This window comes from Apium graveolens, chromosome 2 (assembly GCF_009905375.1).
Source record: "Apium graveolens cultivar Ventura chromosome 2, ASM990537v1, whole genome shotgun sequence".
NCBI lineage: Eukaryota > Viridiplantae > Streptophyta > Magnoliopsida > Apiales > Apiaceae > Apium > Apium graveolens.
In genome coordinates this window covers 51,663,823-51,684,619 of record NC_133648.1, presented here as the reverse complement: position 1 = coordinate 51,684,619, position 20,797 = coordinate 51,663,823, and the positions used below count along the sequence as shown (strand labels likewise).

Sequence of the window (20,797 nt, the reverse complement as noted above, 5' to 3'; positions counted from 1 at the left end):
CTGCTCTAAGTTTTTGACGAACTAGATGACAGTCGATTTCAATGTGTTTGGTACGCTCATGAAAGACTGGGTTTGACGCAATATATAGAGCGGATTGATTGTCACAAAAGAGTGGAACAGGTGTGAGGTTTGGGACATGAAGTTCAGTAAGTAATGCCACCATCCAGGATAATTCACAACACGTATCAGCCATACTACGATACTCTGCTTCAGCAGTCGACCGAGAGACAGTTTGTTGCTTTTTACAGCGCCAAGAAACCAAAGTACCCCCAAACATAATACAGAACCCAGTAAGAGATTGTCGAGTCTGACCACAACTTCCCCAATCTGCATCACAGAACGCTGTGAGCACTGGATTACCTTTTGAAGCATAGAACAATCCTTGAGATACAGTAGTACTCAAATAACGAACAAGTTTAAGTGCAGCATGCCAGTGAACGGATCTTGGAGCATTCATGAACTGAGCAAGAACATGGACGGGATAAGTCAGATCAGGATGATAGATAGTAAGGTAAATCAGACGACCAACCAAACGTCTATAAGCAGTAACATCACTAAGAAAAGGACTATCAGAATCTTTAAGTAAATTGTGATGTTGTTCCATTGGAACAAGAGCAGTCTTAGCACCAAGATAGGCAAAATCCTTTAAAATATCAGCGACATATTTTTGCTGATTTATAAACAACCCTGCCTTAGTTCGAATCACTTGAATGCCCAAAAAATAATCCAAAGCACCTAAATCCTTGATCTTAAAGTGACTACTCAGAAAATCTGTGACTCGAGATATCACACCAGTGTTATTGCCAGTCATAAGCATATCATCAACATAAATGAGCAGCAAAACAGTAGTACCATTTTTAGCATAAAGAAACAAGCTTGGATCACCATTTATTTGAACAAAACCGAAAGCCATCAAGGCAGGGGATAAGGCTATGAACCATTGTCGTGGTGCCTGTTTTAAACCATAAAGTGACTTAAGCAAACGACACACCAATTTCTGATTTGGATACTTGGCCAGAATTTCAGCAGGAATTGTATAACCTAAAGGCACAGACATGTACACTTCCTCATCCAGTGTTCCATGTAGAAACGCATTTGTAACATCAAGTTGAGTAATGGACCAACAATATTGAGCAGCCAAGGCAAGGAGAAGACGAAATGTAGTCATCTTTGCAACCGGAGCAAACGTTTCAAAATAGTCCATGTTTGCTGTTTGAGTAAAACCTTTTGCTACTAACCGAGCTTTAAAACGATCAATTTGTCCATTTGGTAAGTACTTGACTTTGTATATCCATATGCAACCAACTGCATTCTTGTTAGGAGGAAGAGGTACAACTTCCCATGTATGATTTGCCTCAAGTGCAGCAAGTTCTACATTCATTGCTGTGCACCATTCTGGAATATCAACAGCTTGCTTATAATGTTGAGGTTCATCAACTAAGATTGTTGAATGAGAGGTAGAATCAACTGAAGATGAAACAGTTGCCATTTGCATAGTAGAAATTTGATTTGCTGAAATAGAACCACACAATGTAGGAGGTAGTCCAGTATAGTCAAGAAACTTGGCAGGTAGATGTCTCTGTCTAGAAGGTCGAAGTACTGGAGCCTCATTTATAGGAGGTAGCACATCAGTAATCAAAGAATCAGTAGCTGATGAAGGTTCAGTAATCTCAGCAGACAATGCAGAATCAGTATTATCAAGCACAAGTGGAAATTGAAGTGGCTCATCCTCAACAAACACAGATGAATCGGGAAATAAATGTTGAGGTGGAGTCACATCTATATCTTTAAATGGAAAGATAGTTTCAACAAACTGCACATCTCGAGAAACAAAAATCTTACGTGTATTTAAATCCAAAACCTTGTAGCCTTTCTTACCATATGGATAACCAATAAATACCCCTTTTACAGACCAAGCAGCAAACTTGTCTGAAGAATGAGGTAGCACAGCAGCATAGCATAGACAACCAAAAATGCGTAGATCAGAGTAATCAGGTACACAGTCATGTAGAATCTCATAAGGACTCTTATTATTCAAGGAAGGAGAGGGAGTTCTATTAATCAAATAAGCAGCTGTTAATAAATAATCTCCCCAGAAAACCAATGGCAGATTAGCATGAAAACGTAGAGCCCTTGCACAGTTTAACAAGTGCCTATGCTTACGTTCTACTAATCCATTTTGCTGCGGTGTGTAAGCACAGCTGGATTGATGTAGAATACCTAAGGAAGCAAAAAAGTTGGTCAGAGAATGGTTCATAAACTCAGTGCCATTGTCTGTTCGAAAAGTTTTAACAACAACATGATACTGATTTCGAATCAGTGTAACAAATTCTTGAATAAGCTGAGAAACAGAGGATTTATCAGCCACCAAATATATCCAAGTTGTCCTGGATTTATCTTCAACCAAGGTTAAAAACATAGTACAGGTACCATGAGTCTTAAACCTATATGGACCCCAAAGATCTGCATGTACTAAATCAAATAGTTGAGCACTGGTGGAAGTACTCAGAGGAAAACTTAACCTGGTTTGTTTAGCAAGGTAACAACTATCACAGACATCAAGCACTTTTTTATCACAAGTAACAGGTAACATTTGAACTACCTTGGCAGAAGCATGCCCAAGTCTAGCATGCCAAACATCAGAACTATAAACATTTGCAACAAAGACATCAGACACAACAGTAGAAGCCATACCAGTAGATTTGAACGACAAAGCAGTGGAATGAGGATCACTTGTAAGCATATAAAGACCCCCTTCTTCTTTGCCAAGTTCTACTGTTTGCTTCCAATTGTGATTTTGTAGATAACACTTAGCAGCTAAGAAGCTAACTTCATAAGAAGAATCTTGCAACAACAACTTGGAAACAGATAGCAAATTGTACGCAAACGAAGGAACATAGAGTACATTAGACAAAGTCAAGAACGGAGTCAGAATCAGACTTCCAACATGACTCACAGCAGCTGTAGCTCCATTAGGTAACTGTAAAGTAGCAGCACAAGGATGTACATCATATAACAGATGTAAGAAAGGTGTAATATGATCTGTTGCACCTGTATCTATAATCCACTTACTCTGTGAAAGTGTCTTATCCAGCACATGAATGTAATTAACAGAATGTTGCTTACTACAAACCATCCCTGAAAACCTTACGGCGTTAGCTGAGGTCATCCAATCTGTAGCTTCAGCATCACTGTGTTGAGTAGACTGTATCTGAGGTGATGTTACAGTCAAGTTTTTCTGTAACATAGTAATGAGTTGTCTGCACTGTCCTTCAGACAAGTTTAAACCATCAGAAGAACTTTGTAATCCTGCTGATACAGTGTTAGAAGAGTCATGCACAACGCTGGCCACAACCGACCCTCTAGGTGAGAGCAATTTTGGCTTAGGTTTAGGCTTCCCAAACATTTTATGCCAGGCAGGAAATCCATGAATGCAATAGCATTTATCTCGAAGATGACCCGGCATATGACAATAATCACAAACCATTGAAGTATCACCAGGCTTCTTGACTGAATTTTGAGAGCCTCTAAGCTGCTGCTTAGAAAAATTTGATTTCACTGCCATAACAACATTATCAGCTCCAAAACTGGAAGAGTTATGTACCTCACGTTGACTTTCTTCTTGAAGTAACATAGAGTATGTTTGACTTAATGATGGCAAAGGCTTCATCAACAAGATCTGTCCTCTAATGCCAGTGAATGTATCATTTAGTCCCATCAAAAACTGAGTAAGTTGAATATTCTTATCAAATTCATCAAGCTTGACATTAACAGTGCAGGTACACTTATCACAGGCACATCGAGGCTTAGAATAAAGACACTCAAGTTCATCATGTAAGGTACGAAACTTAGTAAAATAAGCACAAACAGACAATGTACCCTGTGTGAGATGAGCAATCTCTTTCCGTAAATAAAATAATTTTGGAACATTACTTTGAGTATAACGAGACTCAAGATCTATCCAAATATCACAAGCTGATGGAATATAAACAACACTACTCCTAATATCAGCTGAAACAGAGTTCAACAACCATGAAGTCACCATGTTGTTACAACGAGTCCAATAAGGTAACATAGGTGATGTAGTAACAGGTTTAGTACAAGATCCATCTACAAAACCTAGTTTCAACTTTGATGATATAGCAATCTCCATAGATCTACGCCAATGATTATAATTATTCTCACTTAAGATAACAGTAGTGATTTGCATACCAGGACTGTCTGATGGATGAAGATAATACGGATGATGAGAATCAAACGTAGATGACGTAGCAGTAGATCCAACAGAATCAAACGTAGATGACGTAGCAGTAGATCCAACAGTTGCAGAAGAGTATGAAGCAACAGTACTCATGATGAATTGAGAGAAGAAAACTTACAGACAGTGAGAAACACGATTCAAGCTTGAGCTAACAGAAAACAATGGCGTCAACACGTCTTTTGATGCGGAAAAAAAAACTATCAAAGCTCTGATACCATGTTATGACTCATGTACTTCATAATCAGTAACTCAAGATATCAACAATGATCATTAAACTGATGATTTCATCATTAAAACTCAGGATATGATAACAATGGTACTAGAGGTTTTTATGTTTATCTCATAGAGAAAACCCACATTATTCTCAGGTGCAAAAACAAAAAGATAACAACTAAAATATATAGAAATAAAATCTCTAACTAATTCTAAGGATTGACTCTATCCAATTTATTCGTAACAAACTTTGGAGAGAGAGATGCCAGCTAGCAGTACACGAGGGCATCACAGTCAGCAACACCCAAAACAACATTTTAGCCACTTTTATCAACACAGACCATATATTTTTAGTTTGTGCATACCTACCTATATTGCATGTGAAATTTATTGCACACATTTAGATTTGTCAATTTACGGGAGACGGGGTATAATTTCATGCTAAAGTAGGCTCTAGGGCTGTAAAATAATTCGGCTAGAATCAGACACCCTCGTACTGAAGAATTGTATTGTTTAATATATAGTGTGTCCAGATTTATATCTGAAATCATATTATTCAGATACAAACTGATCTCAGTTATATGGGAATCGGATTCAAACTGAATATGAGCCGGTACAGTTTTTTTTATTTTCTAACCGGGTAGTTTATAATCCATCGGATACGAGTAAAATATGATCCACTAACATTAAATATCATTTTTATTTCAATTATTCAGATGATTATTGGTATAAAATAAATATAATACTATAAAAGTCATAATTTATAGGAAATTAAAACTTATATAAGATATAAAAATTTATAAAATGATTATTTACTTACAAATATAATTGGTTGGAAATATATTCTACATATGGGGTCAAATCGAATATGAGTTATAGATAATATTTGAATATTCGGGTAGAATCATTTTATAGAAAATAATATGAGACCCAATTTGAGCGGGTATATGAGTGTTCATATTCGGGATCATATTTTATCCAAACTTAATTTTTCCATTATAAAACAAATACGAGACATGTATCATATTTTGGAGTCGGATATAAATGAAGATAGCGCATACTCCGGGTTAATTTAGGGCCTAGCTCTGTAAAATACTACTCCCTCTGTCCCATCAGATTGTATACAGTTTTTTTTCAATGTTCGACACGTATTTTAAGGTGAATAAAAAACATACTTCCCTAATTTATTTTTAAAATTTTCTTTTTTTATATTAAACTTCAAATATCAAATTTTAATTCAGAAGAAAAAAATTTTAAAATAATTTATGCAAATATGTTACAAGGAGCGTTAAAATGCGTGCCGGCTCCCCGTCCCCCAATGTATACTTTCTACAGAGGGAGTAACTGTATATGTAGCTCATCATCTCATCATCTCATCATCATTATCTGGATTGTAGATTCATATCTCTATCAGGCACGATGTCATAATGATATAAATTTAGAGCTACGCCTCCCCTGCCTGCCTTCTCAATTTTTTAAACTTTTACACTTTATTTATCGAGTTATGAATTTTTACCGTGCAAGCCATTATAATATACTTTTTCAAAATGCCTCTGTAAATATTTTTATGACTTTGAAAACAAAATTAGAGGATGACATTGGAAATTCACAAAGATAAATAATATTCTTTCCTTATATTTCATTATGTAATAGAAGAGGCTTCTATAAAATAATTAAAATTAAATGTATAAGTGACGAGCAAATTTGTATTTACAGTAATAGCCATTTACTTTGTACTAGCTTTACATTACGAAATATCACTCGGAGTATATTGAGGTATATATAAGATACTCCTTCCGTCCCGGTGGGTTGTTTACATTGAGGGATGGGGGATCGACACAAATTTTAAGACTCCCGTAAAATATGGTTCACTAAATAATTTTAAATATTTTTTTCTTTTAAATAAAAATATAATATTTAAACTTTTATACAGAAAAAGAAAATTCTAAAAAAATATTATAGAACTATATTTTATAATAGCCTTAAAATGCGTGCCAAGCATGAGGCAAAAGTATGTAAAGAATATAGTGGGATGGAGGGAGTAACAATTTACATCCTCTTAATCTTCATAATAATGATCATGCATGTTTGATATTGTTTAATATTGTTTGTGAAACAGTAAACTGGACCTGAGAATTATGCTCGTTGCAGTAGGTCAATCAAATTGTTTAATGCAAGAAACAAGTTTGTTATGCCCGCTTTCGGTCATGGCCCTAAACAGGTCCCCATGGGTGTATTGAATAGCTGAACTCTCATGTGTGGGATAGAATCATGGATTAATGTGACTTGGGCTAGCACATGCGGACTGGGCTCATGACATGCGAGCTGGGCTCGTGACATGCGAGCTGGGCTCGTGACATGCGAGCTGGTCTCATAACATGCGAGTTGGGCTCGCACTTGTAAAGAAGGCTCACACTTGCCATCTGGTATCCACACGCGAGGTAGGCTTAGGTGTCCACACGCGAGGTGGACTCAGGTGACTGTACTCGAGCTGGGCTCGGTTGCCCACATACGGACTGGGCTCAGGTGCCCATACGCGGGCTGGGCCCATGAGTCCACTTTTTATGAAGACAGAGGTAACGTTGTAGTACTCGAAAAGAAAGGTGGTGCGGGCCGAGGTGACCAGGCCGGCCCGCATCGAAGGATTTTGTGTATAACATGGAAAGTGACTCATAGATAATTGAGTTGCTCGTAGATTTCGGGGTCGACACGGGTTATTCCTACAATTTCGGGAAGAAATGCGGAGATGACCGCGAGATTGTAGGAAGCGTGTGGAGCCGGTCGAGATTTACGTGACTAATTGGCTGAAGGCCTGAATTTATCGTGGGCTTGGGCTGCACAGGTTGGAGAACCCTAACCCTAGCCTACATGACTTGTTCCCCAAGAACTAAGTGAGGTTTGATCCCTATAAATAGGGTACGTAGGCACTTGTATGAGACATGAGTCGACACTTGCTAAAGAATAACAAACCCTATTCTTTCTTAAGGAGTCAACATACAAGCTCAGGCACCACCATACATAACCTTCCTCCGCCTTCAAACACCGTCTTCGATCCTTGTTCCGCCTATCAACCACCACAACCCTGTTATACGAAATTCTCCCTATAACAATTGGTTCTAGAAGGAGGGGGATTCTATCTTAGGGATAAGAGATGACCAAAGAGGGCAAACAAGCGGCGACACCAGGAAGCGGGGGCTAGAAGAAGGACTAGAACGAGGTCGAGCACACACCCCCAGGGAATCATGCACCACCTCCACCAATCACAACTGTGGATGGGCAGGCGGTCATGACGTATCTCGAAGGGCTAGCTGATCAGATGAATCAGATCAACGCCCGGATGTCAAGGGTAGAGAGAAGCTCGGTCCAGAACGCCAAGCGTAAGGCCTGCCGCCTCAAGATCTGTCAGTGTAGCTGGAAGGGTAAAGGTCCTCAAAAGAGGCTGATCCACGATTTTGATGACGCGGCAACTGAGACCAAGCAGAAGAAAGAGGCATCGCATGAAGAGGAAAATATACCCCAAGGTCATGAAGAGCAGAGAAGCCAGATCTCTAAGAGATCGGGGCAGAAGTCAGCTTCATCTGAGGCAAGGTCGACTAGTGTGCTAGACCGTGTGGGTAAAAAGCTAATCGAGCACGACCTCAGGCTTAAGTTAGAGAATTGCAAGAAAGAGCGAGAAGAAAAAGAGCCCGTGGTTCAAAGAGGCTCAAAAAGAGAGCACGCGGCGACCCCTCTCGAAAAACGTCAGCGCACCTCGCCCCGGAGGGAGGATCGACGTAGATGCGGAGACAATCATGAAGAGGAGTCACAAGTGTGAGCTGGTGGAGGAGGATGCCGCGAGCGACCTCAAGGCTCACACCATTCAAGTAACGCGGGTGGTGATAGAGAAGAAGAAGTTGTTAGAGTAAGAGACCTGAGGAGGATCTTAGATGAGATGGAGCGAGAGAAGAGGGGACCCCCAAGCTCGGCTACCCCTTCTCCGTTCACGGCTGCCATCCGATCATCCCCCCTGCCTCGGGTATTTAGGCACAACCCCGACCTTCTATTCAATGGCAAAGCCGACCCGGTGGAATACCTTATACAATTTAACACTGAGATGGAAGTCTATCAGGTGCCGGAGATGACTCGCTGCAGACTCTTCGCGGCATCACTCAGGGGTAGTGCCCAACAATGGTTCTCCAAGTTGGGGCCTGCTAGCATAAGGACATGGCGTCAATTGGAGAACTTGTTCGTCAGACAATTTCAGTCCACCCTCCACTACTCACCTCATGTGGCCACGTTAGCCAACATCAAACAAAGGGAGGGGGAGCCTCTGGAAGAATACTTTCGTCGGTTCAACGCCGAAGTCCCCAAGGTGAGGGGAGCCAGTGATGAGACTATCAAGAATTTCTTGATTGCAGGATTGAAAGAAGGGTCGAAATTCTGGAAGAGCCTCCAAGCGAGTAAGCCGAGAACCTTGTCCGAGTTCTATGAGCAAGCTGAACCCTTTAAGAGGGTAGAGAAGTCGATGAGAGAGCTAAAAATTAGCGAGAACTATCGAGATAAAAGAGACCGGTCTTCGAGCCCTGATGAGAGGAGAAAGACATATCGGCGTAGCTCAAGCCCCAAAAAGCCTGCCCGAGGTAAAGAGATAAACAAAGATTCAGGGAGACCTTATACAAGCAAATGGCAGACACACACCCCTATGGTAGCCTCTATCGACCATATATATGCTACCTATGCTGGGAAGGGGGTATTCCAGAAGGCAGCCCCTCTCACAGACTATAACAAGAGGGACACCTCGAAGTATTGTGCATATCATGAGGCCACGGGGCACGATACAGCTGATTGCAGATAATTGAAGGATGAAATCGAGACGTTGATAAGGCAAGGGAAGCTTACAGAATGGGCTGTCAAGGAGGTTCGAAGAAATAAAACTGATTATCATACTGTCCCTCCTCCAGCCGCAGAAGATAAAGAGAGGGTACCTTGGGCCGAAAGAATTCATATTATTCTAGGCGGGTCTCATATTGGCGGAGACAGCCGGAAGGCGATGGACAGGTATGCCCGAGAAGCAAAGGACAAGCCCCTCACCAACGTCAACCATTTGAGCCAATGGCCCCCGGAGCTCTTTGAAAGGGAGGTGATGACATCGTGTTTAAGGAGAACGATCCCAAATGGGTGTATTACCCTCATATAGATGTCCTGGTTATAAAAATGAAGATTGGGACGGTGAATGTTCACCGAGCAATGGTGGATACCGAGAGCTCGGCCGACGTTTTGACTTATGATGCCTACAAGAAGCTGAGATTATTGGATAGAGAATTAACCTCGACAGGTGGACACCTGTACGGGTTCACGGGGAACTCGATCGGAGTGAAAGGGACAATTTGGCTCCCGATAATAATAGGAGAAGAGCCCTATGTGGCCACCCAGATCGCTATGTTCACGGTTCTAGATCAGCCTTGTGCCTACAATGTTATAGTGGGTAGACCCCTTATGAGGGCAATGAGGATGGTGACCTCGATCCATCACATGACGGTAAAATTCCCAACCCCCACGGGGGTAGGCTTCTTGAAGAGCTGTCAATATGAATCGAGGGTCTGCTACAACCAGGCACTCAGGGCGGCTGAGTCAGAAAATGCATCAAAGGAGATGGTCCAAGCGGGTGAGGACGATATCCTCATGGAAGAGGCAGAGAGCAGGAAGAGAGTACGTCCTGAGGGACACGAGACTTGTAACCTAATTTCAATCGAAGAGTTGCCTGAGAACTATTTCGAGCACATGGGGATTCAGGTGGAACCACGCCCAGGGGCCTTGCTGATGGAAGCCTCTCAGCCCATCATATTGATATAAGAAAGGATTGTGGAAGAGGCAAGTAATGAAGAAGAGAGCCCAGAACGGATCGCTGCAAGACTCAGGAAAGGGAAATGGGCACGCGAAGAAATGATAATGACTATGGATCTGCCCAAAGGGATCACTCACACTGTCACTACGACCTCTGAATGCTTGATAAATCCGGCCCGAGTTCACCGGCCGAGGATACGGAAGGCTTAACAATCACGAAAGTGGGAGAATCGCGTGAGGTTCGAGTAGACTTAGACCCGAGAATGCCCCCAATGGTTGAGAGGGCTGGGGCCGCAGAGGACACAATCCCGATCTTGGTAGACCAAAATGATCCCTCCAAGGTACTCAGAATATGCTCTAACTTAAGTCCTGATTTGAGGGAGGATCTAGCCCGCTTCCTGAGGAGGAATTTAGATGTCTTTGCATGGTCACACTCTGATATGATAGGGATTGACCCAAATGTCATGTGCCACCGGCTCAACTTGGACCCGAAAAAGAAGGGGGTTAGATAGAAGAGACGGCCGATTAGTGGAGAGAGGGCAGAGGCCCTCAGAGAAGAAGTAGATAGACTAATGGAGGCAGGGCTTGTAAGGGAAGCCTTCTACCCCATATGGCTGGCCAACCCCGTGCTTGTCAAGAAGCCCAATGGCAAGTGGAGGACATGCGTGGACTTCACCGACCTGAACAAAGCTTTCCCAAAAGATAGTTTTCCTCTGCCCCGAAATGACCAGCTGGTTGACTCTACAGCTGGGCACGCATTACTTAGCTTCATGGATGCTTATTCGGGATATAACCAAATCCCAATGTATGGGACAGATCAGGAGCACACCTCCTTTATCACTGATAGGGGCCTCTATTGTTATATCGGAATGCCTTTCGGGGTCCTTAATGCAGGGGCAACCTATCAGAAGCTGGTGAATAAGAAGTTCAAACATCAGTTGGGGAAGACCATGGAGGCCTATGTAGATGACATGCTTGTGAAGTCAAAGGAAGCAAATGATCATGTCCGTCACCAATCGGATATGTTCCAGATCCTAAGGGAGTACATGATGAAGCTCAACCCACAGAAATCTGTGTTCGGGGTCGAGTCAGGGAAATTTTTAGGATTTATTATCAACCATAGGGGAATTGAGGCCAACCCCGCCAAGATACGAGCCCTACGCGAGATGAGATCCCCCCGACGGGTGAAGGACGTCCAAAGCTTAACGAGGCGAGTGGCTGCCTTAAACCGCTTCATCTCAAAGTCCTCCGACAAATTCCAGGAGTTCTTCAAAGTAATTAAAGGAGTGTGAAGGAATTTTGAGTGGACAGAAAAATATGAAGAAGCCTTCCAGAATTTAAAGAAGCATCTCAGCAGCCCTGCAATGTTTTCCAACCCAAAGGAGGGAGAGACTTTGGTCCTATACTTGGTCGTCTCTGACTTTGCAGTAAGTACGGTATTGGTTTGAGAGGAATATGGTATCCAGCTCCCAGTATATTATATGAGTAAAAGGCTGGCTGACGCGGAGACTCGGTACACGAGCCTTGAGAAATTAGCATATGCTCTAATCCTGGCCTCCCGAAAGCTCAGGCCCTATTTTCAGGCGCACAGGATAGAAGTGCGAACCTCCTACCCTCTCAAGAAAGTAATGTATAAACCGGAGTCTTCTGGTCAAATACTGAAGTGGACGGTTGAGCTCGTCCAATTTGAAGTGGATTATAAGCCAAAGAACGCAATCAAAGGCCAAGCCCTGACTAATTTTGTGATGGAATTTCTTCCACATCAAGAAGTGGAGCCGGGAGCCCTTGTTGTCATACCTAGCACAGAAGAAGTCGGGCTGAAGAGCCAAAATAGCGCCTCATGATGGAGCCTATTTGTGGATGGAGCCTCTAATGGGGATGGTACAGGAGCTGGAATTGAGTTAATCAGCCCGGAGGCGCATAAGATTAGACGCGCGACCCATCTGGCCTTTCATGCAACAAATAATGATGTTGAATATGAGGTCTGTTAGTGTATACTGAAAATATTTATTTGAAGTATGTACATTTATTTCTGGCCAGTTTATTTGAGAATCATTTGAATGTTTACATGTTGTCTAATATTATATATTGTGAACAATCTAGTATCAAATGGGATACAGAATATTAGATTGTTAAATATGGTTATATAATATAATAAGGTTCACAGCACAGGTGGTGTTGGACAATCCACTGGTATGGCTGTAGTATTATTTAGATTAGTTTATATTGACTAATAAATAATACTAGTATACTTTGTGTATATTGAACAAGATCAAATTTAGAATTATTCCCTTAATACTGATTAAGAAGGAGAACTAAGATTCTATGTTATTATTAATGCTTAGGTTCTTAATCCGGAAATAGTAATTGACACGTGTATATTATTTACATGCTTTGATTTATATATGAAATAATTCTTTTGAATTATATCATTATATTTTGGGTGATGGAATTATATACATGGTGGATATTATTTATTGAAGGAATCCATGTCCTGATAATATTCGGGTTAATGATGTCCCCTTGAAAGCTCAAAAAGATTTAATTATGTGAAACCCTGCAGGTGGAATTTATTCTGGCATAATTAAATAAAGGTTGAGTGGATGATCAAGGATAAAAGATATTAATTAAATAAATTATCAGTAATTTATTTAATTAATGGACATATGATATTTTAAATATGGGGAATTTAATAAGCAAATAATATTGGAACCGAATTAATTAAATTACGGTATTAGGAAAGGTAGTACAAATATTAATTCTTTAGTGGATTGAATTAATATTTAATTACATTGGGCTAGGCTCAAGATGTAATTAGAAGGCCCAACCTAATTATCCATGGTCCCTATTGTAGCCTATATATATTCTTATTCTCTTCTTGCTTGGGATTATGTGAAAATATATTGTAGCCACCAAGGAGCAAGAAGAGAGGATAACTTGAGAAGACGGAGGCCACACTTCGCTCAAGGGAATTTAGGAATACAATAGAAGAGCGTGGAATCAATCATTAACAAGGTAATCCTCTTTTCGTAATCTTTATCGTAAAACGTAGTAACACCCTAAGTCCGTGGTTCCCAATAATTGGTATCAAGAGCCTGGTAATGGATTATACGTTTTATGATATAATGTCCATGTCGTAATTATATATGCGTGTATATAGTGTTTTGCTTGTATTGTTTTTGATGTAGGTTATTAATCCACTATTATGGCCATGTATATTTTAATTATGTGTTTGGATTTCACGTGGTTTAATCGTGGTTAATTTTTGTTTCAGTTTCCACGTGGTTTAATCGTGGTTCTAATTTACACGAGGGTTGATCGTGTTAGAATAGATTTTACAAAATTAGTTTTGTATTAGATCTATTTTTTTTGTAATTGTTCCGGGTATTTTGTAATAGTTATGTGTGATCGGAAATCAATTCCGGTAGTTTTTTGTTCCGCTGTGCGATTACAAGGGGCTGCTGTTGATGTTTGGATCGAACAAAATCAAAACAAAACTCACAGAAAAGTAAAAGGCGCGCGCGCTGCAGCTGCTGCGGCAGCTGGGGCTGCTGGGGCTGCTGAGGGCGTCGGGGCGCGCTTAAGGCAGATTTTTTTTGAGAGCTGGATTTTTTTCAAGGGCCATAATAGTGGAAAATTTATTTTAATTTTTTCCATTAAATTTTAATTATTGCTTTAATTTATTGATTATGTGTGTCGTTAATTATGTGTGTAATTCTTTTAAAATTGCATGTTTAACTTAATTAGGACGACATGGACATAAATTTTATTTATTGCTTTAATTAAATGTTATATGTTGCTAAAATTATGTGTGTATTTTGAATGCATGATTAGACATAATTATAACAACATAGGGCCCCATTTAATTTTAAAATTCCTCAATTTTAATAAAAAATTCTAAGTGGGAGAGGGAATTAATATGAAATTAAATCCCATGGTCTCCATTATTGGTTGTAGGTAATTTAACATAAAGACGAATATAAATTATATATACGTCACCCATCGTGGCATATAATTTATGGTGTCTAGAATGTTATAGAAATTACTAGAACAAACTTCTTAAATTAATTTTTAAAAGGAATAAAATACGGATTTTCTTTATTTCTGATTTGCTGCGATTTTGTCAAAAACGAGTTCATCGAACTTGTAAGGCTGTGGGTTTTAAGCGAGACCGATGTGACTCCTCCACTACCTGGAAATCAAACCATTGATGAATATTGAATTGAAGTATTCTATTCAAGGCAAAATTACGAATATTGGAAGGTATACACGCCACCCATCGTGGCGTACCAAGTTCCATAGATTTCAAATAATTTAAGATTTGATGATGGTATACACTTAGCTATAAAAAATAATATAGTCCACCCCAACGTGGCATATTGTTTAGTAATAGGACCGAAGTAACATTTAAACAAAATTAGGTAGTATACATGTCACACATCGTGGCGTACCAGAAGCTTATGGTGTTTAGATGTTAGTGCATTAAATTTTAATAAGTGTTAGAGGAATCAATAGATCTTAATAATTAATGCACCCTTATTTATGTGATGTTTTTATGCATGATTCTCAGGATAAAATAGGCTTTAATCCACTATTCACCATACTTAAGGATAACAAACTTACCGGACCTAACTATATTGAATGGAAACGAAATTTGAACATTGTGTTGACTGCTGAGGAGTACAAGTTTTGCACTTATGAACCCAAGCCTGAACAGCCTGCTGCTGATGCTCCTGAAGATGAGAAAGAGTATTATAAACGGTGGATTAAGGCTGATGAGATGTCGCGATGTTACATTCTGGCAGCAATGTCGGGTGTTTTGCAGCATCAGCATCAGTCTATGGCCACTGCTTCGGATATGCTCTTTAATCTCAAGGAACTTTTTGGAGATCAGAATAGGGCTGCTAGGCAAGTAGCCATGAAGGCTTTAATGAACACTCAGATGGCTGAAGGCACACTTGTAAGGGATCATGTTCTCAAGATGATGTCGCATCTCAATGAGATAGAGATCCTTGGTGCTGAACTTGACGGGGAAACCCAGATTGACATTATCCTTATGAGCTTGTCCAAGAGTTTTGAGCAGTTCCGCTTGAATTACAACATGAACAAGAGGCAGTATAGTCTTGCGGAACTGCTGACAGAATTTCAGGCAGCTGAAGGATTATTTCGGCAGAGTGTTCAAGTGAATGTGGCTGAGAAAGGTTCTTCCTCTAAGCCGAAAGGTATTAAGCAGAAGAAAAAGGCTCAGACACAGAATGCTGTGAAGGCAGTGGGAGTTCAAGGTGGTGTGAAAAAGCCTAAGGGAAAGTGCTTCAGATGCAAACAGTCAGGTCACTGGAAACAGGATTGTCCTCTTCCTAAGAAGACAAACAATACTGGTATGTCTCTTTCTCTAGTTACAAAAACATTTATAGCGGCTATATCTACGAGCACTTGGTGTGTAGATACAGGAGCCACTGATCATGTTTTTAATTCTATGCAGGGGTTCCAACTATCCAGAATGCTTAGAGATGGTGAGATATACGTGTTCATGGGAGATGCTACGAAAGTAGCAGTAGTTGCAGTAGGAGTTATTCATTTATCTTTTGGTTCTGATAGGATTTTGGTTTTGAACAATTGTCTTTATGTACCTTCTTTTAGAAGGAATTTAATTTCGGTTTCTAAACTTGCTTTGGATGGTTATAATGTTTGTTTGGATCGTAATGTTTCTATTATGATGAATAAACGAATTATATGTTCTGGTACATTGCAAGACAATTTGTATATAATTAATCCTAGTCAACCTGCACTGCAACTGCAATTTAGGGAATTGAACAACACATCTTCTAACTCTACTAAAAGAAAGGAACCTTCTAGTTTGAACCAAACATATCTTTGGCACTTGAGATTAGGTCATATTAACTTGAGGAGGATTCAAAGACTGGTAGTAGACGGGCCTTTAAGCTCATTGGCAGTGGAGCCATTTCCAGTTTGTGAATCCTGCTTGGAAGGTAAAATGACTAATAGGCCTTTCAAGGCAAAGGGGAATAGAGCCAAACAAGTATTAGAATTGGTTCACTCTGATTTATGTGGACCCATGAATATCCAAGCAAGAGGTGGTTATGAATATTTCGTCACTTTCATTAATGATTATTCTAGATATGGGTACGTTTATTTGTTGCGCCGTAAGTCTGAGTGCTTTGATAAGTTCAAAGAGTACAAAGCTAAAACGGAGAAGCGACTTAATAAAAGTATCAAGTCACTACGATCAGATCGTGGTGGCGAATACTTGCTTGGAGAATTTAGGGAATATTTATCAGAAAATGGGATAGAATCCCAGTTAACTGCACCAGGCACACCCCAGCAGAACGGTGTAGCAGAGAGAAGGAACCAGACTCTTTTAGAGAGTGTTAGATCGATGATGAGTTATTCGGATTTACCCAAGTCATTTTGAGGATATGCCTTAGAGACAGCAGCTTATCTTCTGAACTTAGTACCTTCTAAGTCGGTTCCTAAAACCCCCTTAGAATTGTGGATCGGGGATAAATCGAGTCTAAGACATATTCGAATATGGGGTTGTCCAGCACATGTGCTGAACAAGAACGCGACTAAGTTAGAATCTCGTACAGAAGTAAAGTTGTTTGTAGGCTACCCCATGGGAACGAAAGGATATTTATTTTATAGTCCGAAGAATCGGGATGTCATTGTTAGCACCAATGCAAGATTCTTGGAGGAGGACTATATAATGAATCACAAACCCATGAGTAGTGTCGTTTTAGAGGAACTAGTGGGAGGGACAAATAATACCCATGAAACTGTAGTACAAGTAGAACAACCACAACATAATGTACAACCTGTCACTAATACCACACCAGTGCCTCGTCGTAGTGGGAGGGTTGTTCAACAGCCTGATAGATTCATGTTTTTGGGAGAGTCTTCAGACTTGGTCCCTGGTGAACATGATGATGATCCCCGTACATACGAAGAGGCAGTACAAGACAAAGATGCAGATCTTTGGCAAAAGGCGATGGAATCTGAGATAGAATCAATGTATTCTAATCAGGTCTGGGAGCTCGTGGAACCACCCAAAGGTATAAAACCTATTGGATGTAAGTGGATCTACAAGAAAAAGAGGGGATTAGATAAAAAGGTGAAAGCCTGGAAAGCAAGACTTGTTGCGAAAGGGTATACTCAGAAAGAAGGTATCGATTATGAGGAAACCTTTTCACCGGTAGTCATGCTTAAGTTAATCCGTATTCTTTTATCTATAGCAGCTCATCTCGATTATGAGATTTGGCAAATGGATGTCAAGACAGCTTTTCTTAATGGAAGTCTTGAAGAAACCATCTATATGCAGCAACCAAAAGGATTCATTTAGGAAGGCCAAGAGCATCTGGTATGTAAGCTTAAGAGGTCTATTTATGGACTTAAACAAGCTTCTAGAGACTGGAATATTCGTTTTGATCAGGCAGTCCAGTCATATGGATTTGATCAAAGTCCAAGCGAATCGTGCGTGTATAAGAGAAGTGAAGGTAATGCAGTGGTTTTTCTAGTACTATATGTAGATGATATTTTACTCATTGGAAACAATGTTGAGATGTTGTCATCAGTAAAGGCATGGTTGTTCAAACAATTTGACATAAAGGACTTAGGTGAAGCGGCATACATCCTTGGGATCAAAGTTATAAGGGATCGCAAGAAAAGGATGTTGGCTTTATCTCAAGAGCCCTACATTGATGAAGTATTAGCTCGTTTTAACATGCAGAACTCTAAGAAAGGTTTTTTACCTTTTAAGCATGGAGTTGCTCTATCTAAGAAGCAGTTTCCTTCGACACCTAAGGATATAGAGAGCATGAAAGCAGTTCCTTATGCTTCAACATGTGGAAGCTTAATGTATGCTATGTTATGTACGAGGCCTGACATCTGCTTTGCTGTAGGCATGGTTAGTAGATATCAGTCGAACCCAGGTCAGGAACATTGGAGTGCAGTAAAAACTATACTCAAGTACCTGAGAAGGACTAAGGAGTATATGTTAATTTACAAGGCCTCAGATCTATTTCCTTTGGGATATACTGATTCAGATTTCCAATCAGATAGGGATAAGAGGAAATCAACCTCGGGATATGTTTTTACTTTGGGAGGTGGAGCCGTTATATGGAGGAGTGTAAAGCAGAAATGCATTGCAGACTCCACCATGGAGGCTGAGTACGTGGCGGCCTCTGAGGCTGCCAAGGAGGCTGTATGGTTCAGGAACTTCCTTTTGGACTTAGATGTGGTACCTAATTTGCCTAGGAGCTTGACAGTGTATTGTGATAACACTGGTGCTGTGGTAAATTCAAAGGAACCGCGAGATCACAAAACAGCTAAACATATTGAACGTAAGTATCATCTCATATGAGGAATCGTTAAGCGAGGGGATATAGTTGTGGCTCACATATCATCAGAAGACAACCGAGCAGATCCTTTCACAAAGAGCTTGCCAACCAAGGTTTTTGACAAGCATGTGGAAGCGATAGGAGTCAGATGGATGGACACATAGATTTTTATATAATAGTGGATTAAATAAACACTGATGTACACATAGAATATTTTGAGTATAAGTGGGAGATTGTTAGTGTATACTAAAAATATTTATTTAAAGTATGTACATTTATTTCTGGCTAGTTTATTTGAGAATCATTTGAATGTTTACATGTTGTCTAATATTATATATTGTGAACAATCTAGTATCAAATGGGATACAGAATATTAGATTGTTAAATATGGTTATATAATATAATAAGGTTCACAGCACAGGTGGTGTTGGACAATCCACTGGTATGGCTGTAGTATTATTTAGATTAGTTTATATTGACTAATAAATAATACTAGTATACTTTGTGTATATTGAACATGATCAAATTTAGAATTGTTCCCTTAATACTGATTAAGAAGGAGAACTAAGATTCTATGTTATTATTAATGCTTAGGTTCTTAATCCGGAAATAGTAATTGACACGTGTATATTATTTACATGCTTTGATTTATATATGAAATAATTCTTTTGAATTATATCATTATATTTTGGGTGATGGAATTATATACATGGTGGATATTATTTATTGAAGGAATCCATGTCCTGATAATATTCGGGTTAATGATGTCCCCTTGAAAGCTCAAAAAGATTTAATTATGTGAAACCCTGCAGGTCGAATTTATTCTGGCATAATTAAATAAAGGTTGACTGGATGATCAAGGATAAAAGATATTAATTAAATAAATTATCAGTAATTTATTTAATTAATGGACATATGATATTTTAAACATGGGAAATTTAATAAGCAAATAATATTGGAACCGAATTAATTAAATTATGGTATTAGGAAAGGTAGTGCAAATATTAATTCTTTAGTGGATAGAATTAATATTTAATTACATTGGGCTAGGCTCAAGATGTAATTAGAAGGCCCAACCTAATTATCCATGGTCCCTATTGTAGCCTATATATATTCTTATTCTCTTCTTGCTTGGGATTATGTGAAAACATATTGTAGCCACCAAGGAGCAAGAAGAGAGGATAACTTGAGAAGACGGAGGCCACACTTCGCTCAAGGGAATTTGGGAATACAATAGAAGAGCGTGGAATCAACCATTAACAAGGTAATCCTCTTTTCGTAATCTTTATCATAAAACGTAGTAACACCCTAAGTCCGTGGTTCCCAACAAGGCCCTGATCAACGGTCTCAAGCTAGCTTTGGAAATGAAGGTGGAGAATTTGAATGTGTATAGTGACTCCGTGATTGTGGTATATCAGATAAACGGGGGGTATCAGGCTAAGGGGCCGAGAACGGAGCTCTACCTGAAGTGTGCGCAAAGGATAATCGCAAGGTTCAACGAGGTAAGGCTGGAACTAATCCCGCACGAGCAGAATGAAGGTGCGGATGAACTAGCTAAACTCGGCTCACGCCGCGAGGCCACTCTGCTAGGGGTCGTGCCCCTTGACATACAGAGGCTGCCTAGCGTGCCCGAGCATGAGGTGATCAGCCTCAGTAATGACCTCGGCCCCACATGGATAACACCTATCTTAGCCTACATAAAAGAAGGTTTACTCCCGGATGAAAAGAATGAGGCAAGGAGGATAAGATACAAGGCATCCCGCTATGTGATATACGATGTGGTCTTATATAGAAGAGGATTTAGTGCGCCCCTCCTCAAGTGTATAGATGGGGATGAATGCAATTATATCCTAAGGAAGTACACGAGGGCATTTGTGGAAATCACTCGGGGGTAGTTCTCTAGCTCAGAAAATCCTCCGTCAAGGTTACTATTGACCAATAATGAAAAAAGATGCCTTTGAATTCTCCTGAGCCTGTGATAAGTGCCAGCGATATGCCAATTATTATAACATCCCCGTGGCTCCCCTCACATCCCTCATGAGCCCTTGGCCCTTCGCTATGTGGGGAATTGATCTAATTAGAGAACTCCCGAAGGCCAAAGGAGGTGTCAAGTATGCGGTTATCGTGGTGGATTATTTCACTAAGT

At 40.0% G+C, this 20,797-nt stretch overlaps 2 protein-coding genes across 2 annotated transcripts; both read left to right on the top strand.

Annotated features, from left to right (window-relative positions):
* The first annotated feature begins 8,405 nt into the window (after positions 1 to 8,405).
* LOC141689574 (uncharacterized) lies at positions 8,406 to 9,308 on the top strand. The gene has a single exon (XM_074493918.1). It carries the CDS (start codon positions 8,406 to 8,408, stop codon positions 9,306 to 9,308), a length of 903 nt encoding a protein of 300 aa, XP_074350019.1.
* Positions 9,309 to 20,015: 10,707 nt separating this feature from the next.
* LOC141689556 (uncharacterized) lies at positions 20,016 to 20,546 on the top strand. Its single transcript, XM_074493901.1, has one exon. It carries the CDS (start codon positions 20,016 to 20,018, stop codon positions 20,544 to 20,546), a length of 531 nt encoding a protein of 176 aa, XP_074350002.1.
* Positions 20,547 to 20,797: the final 251 nt, after the last annotated feature.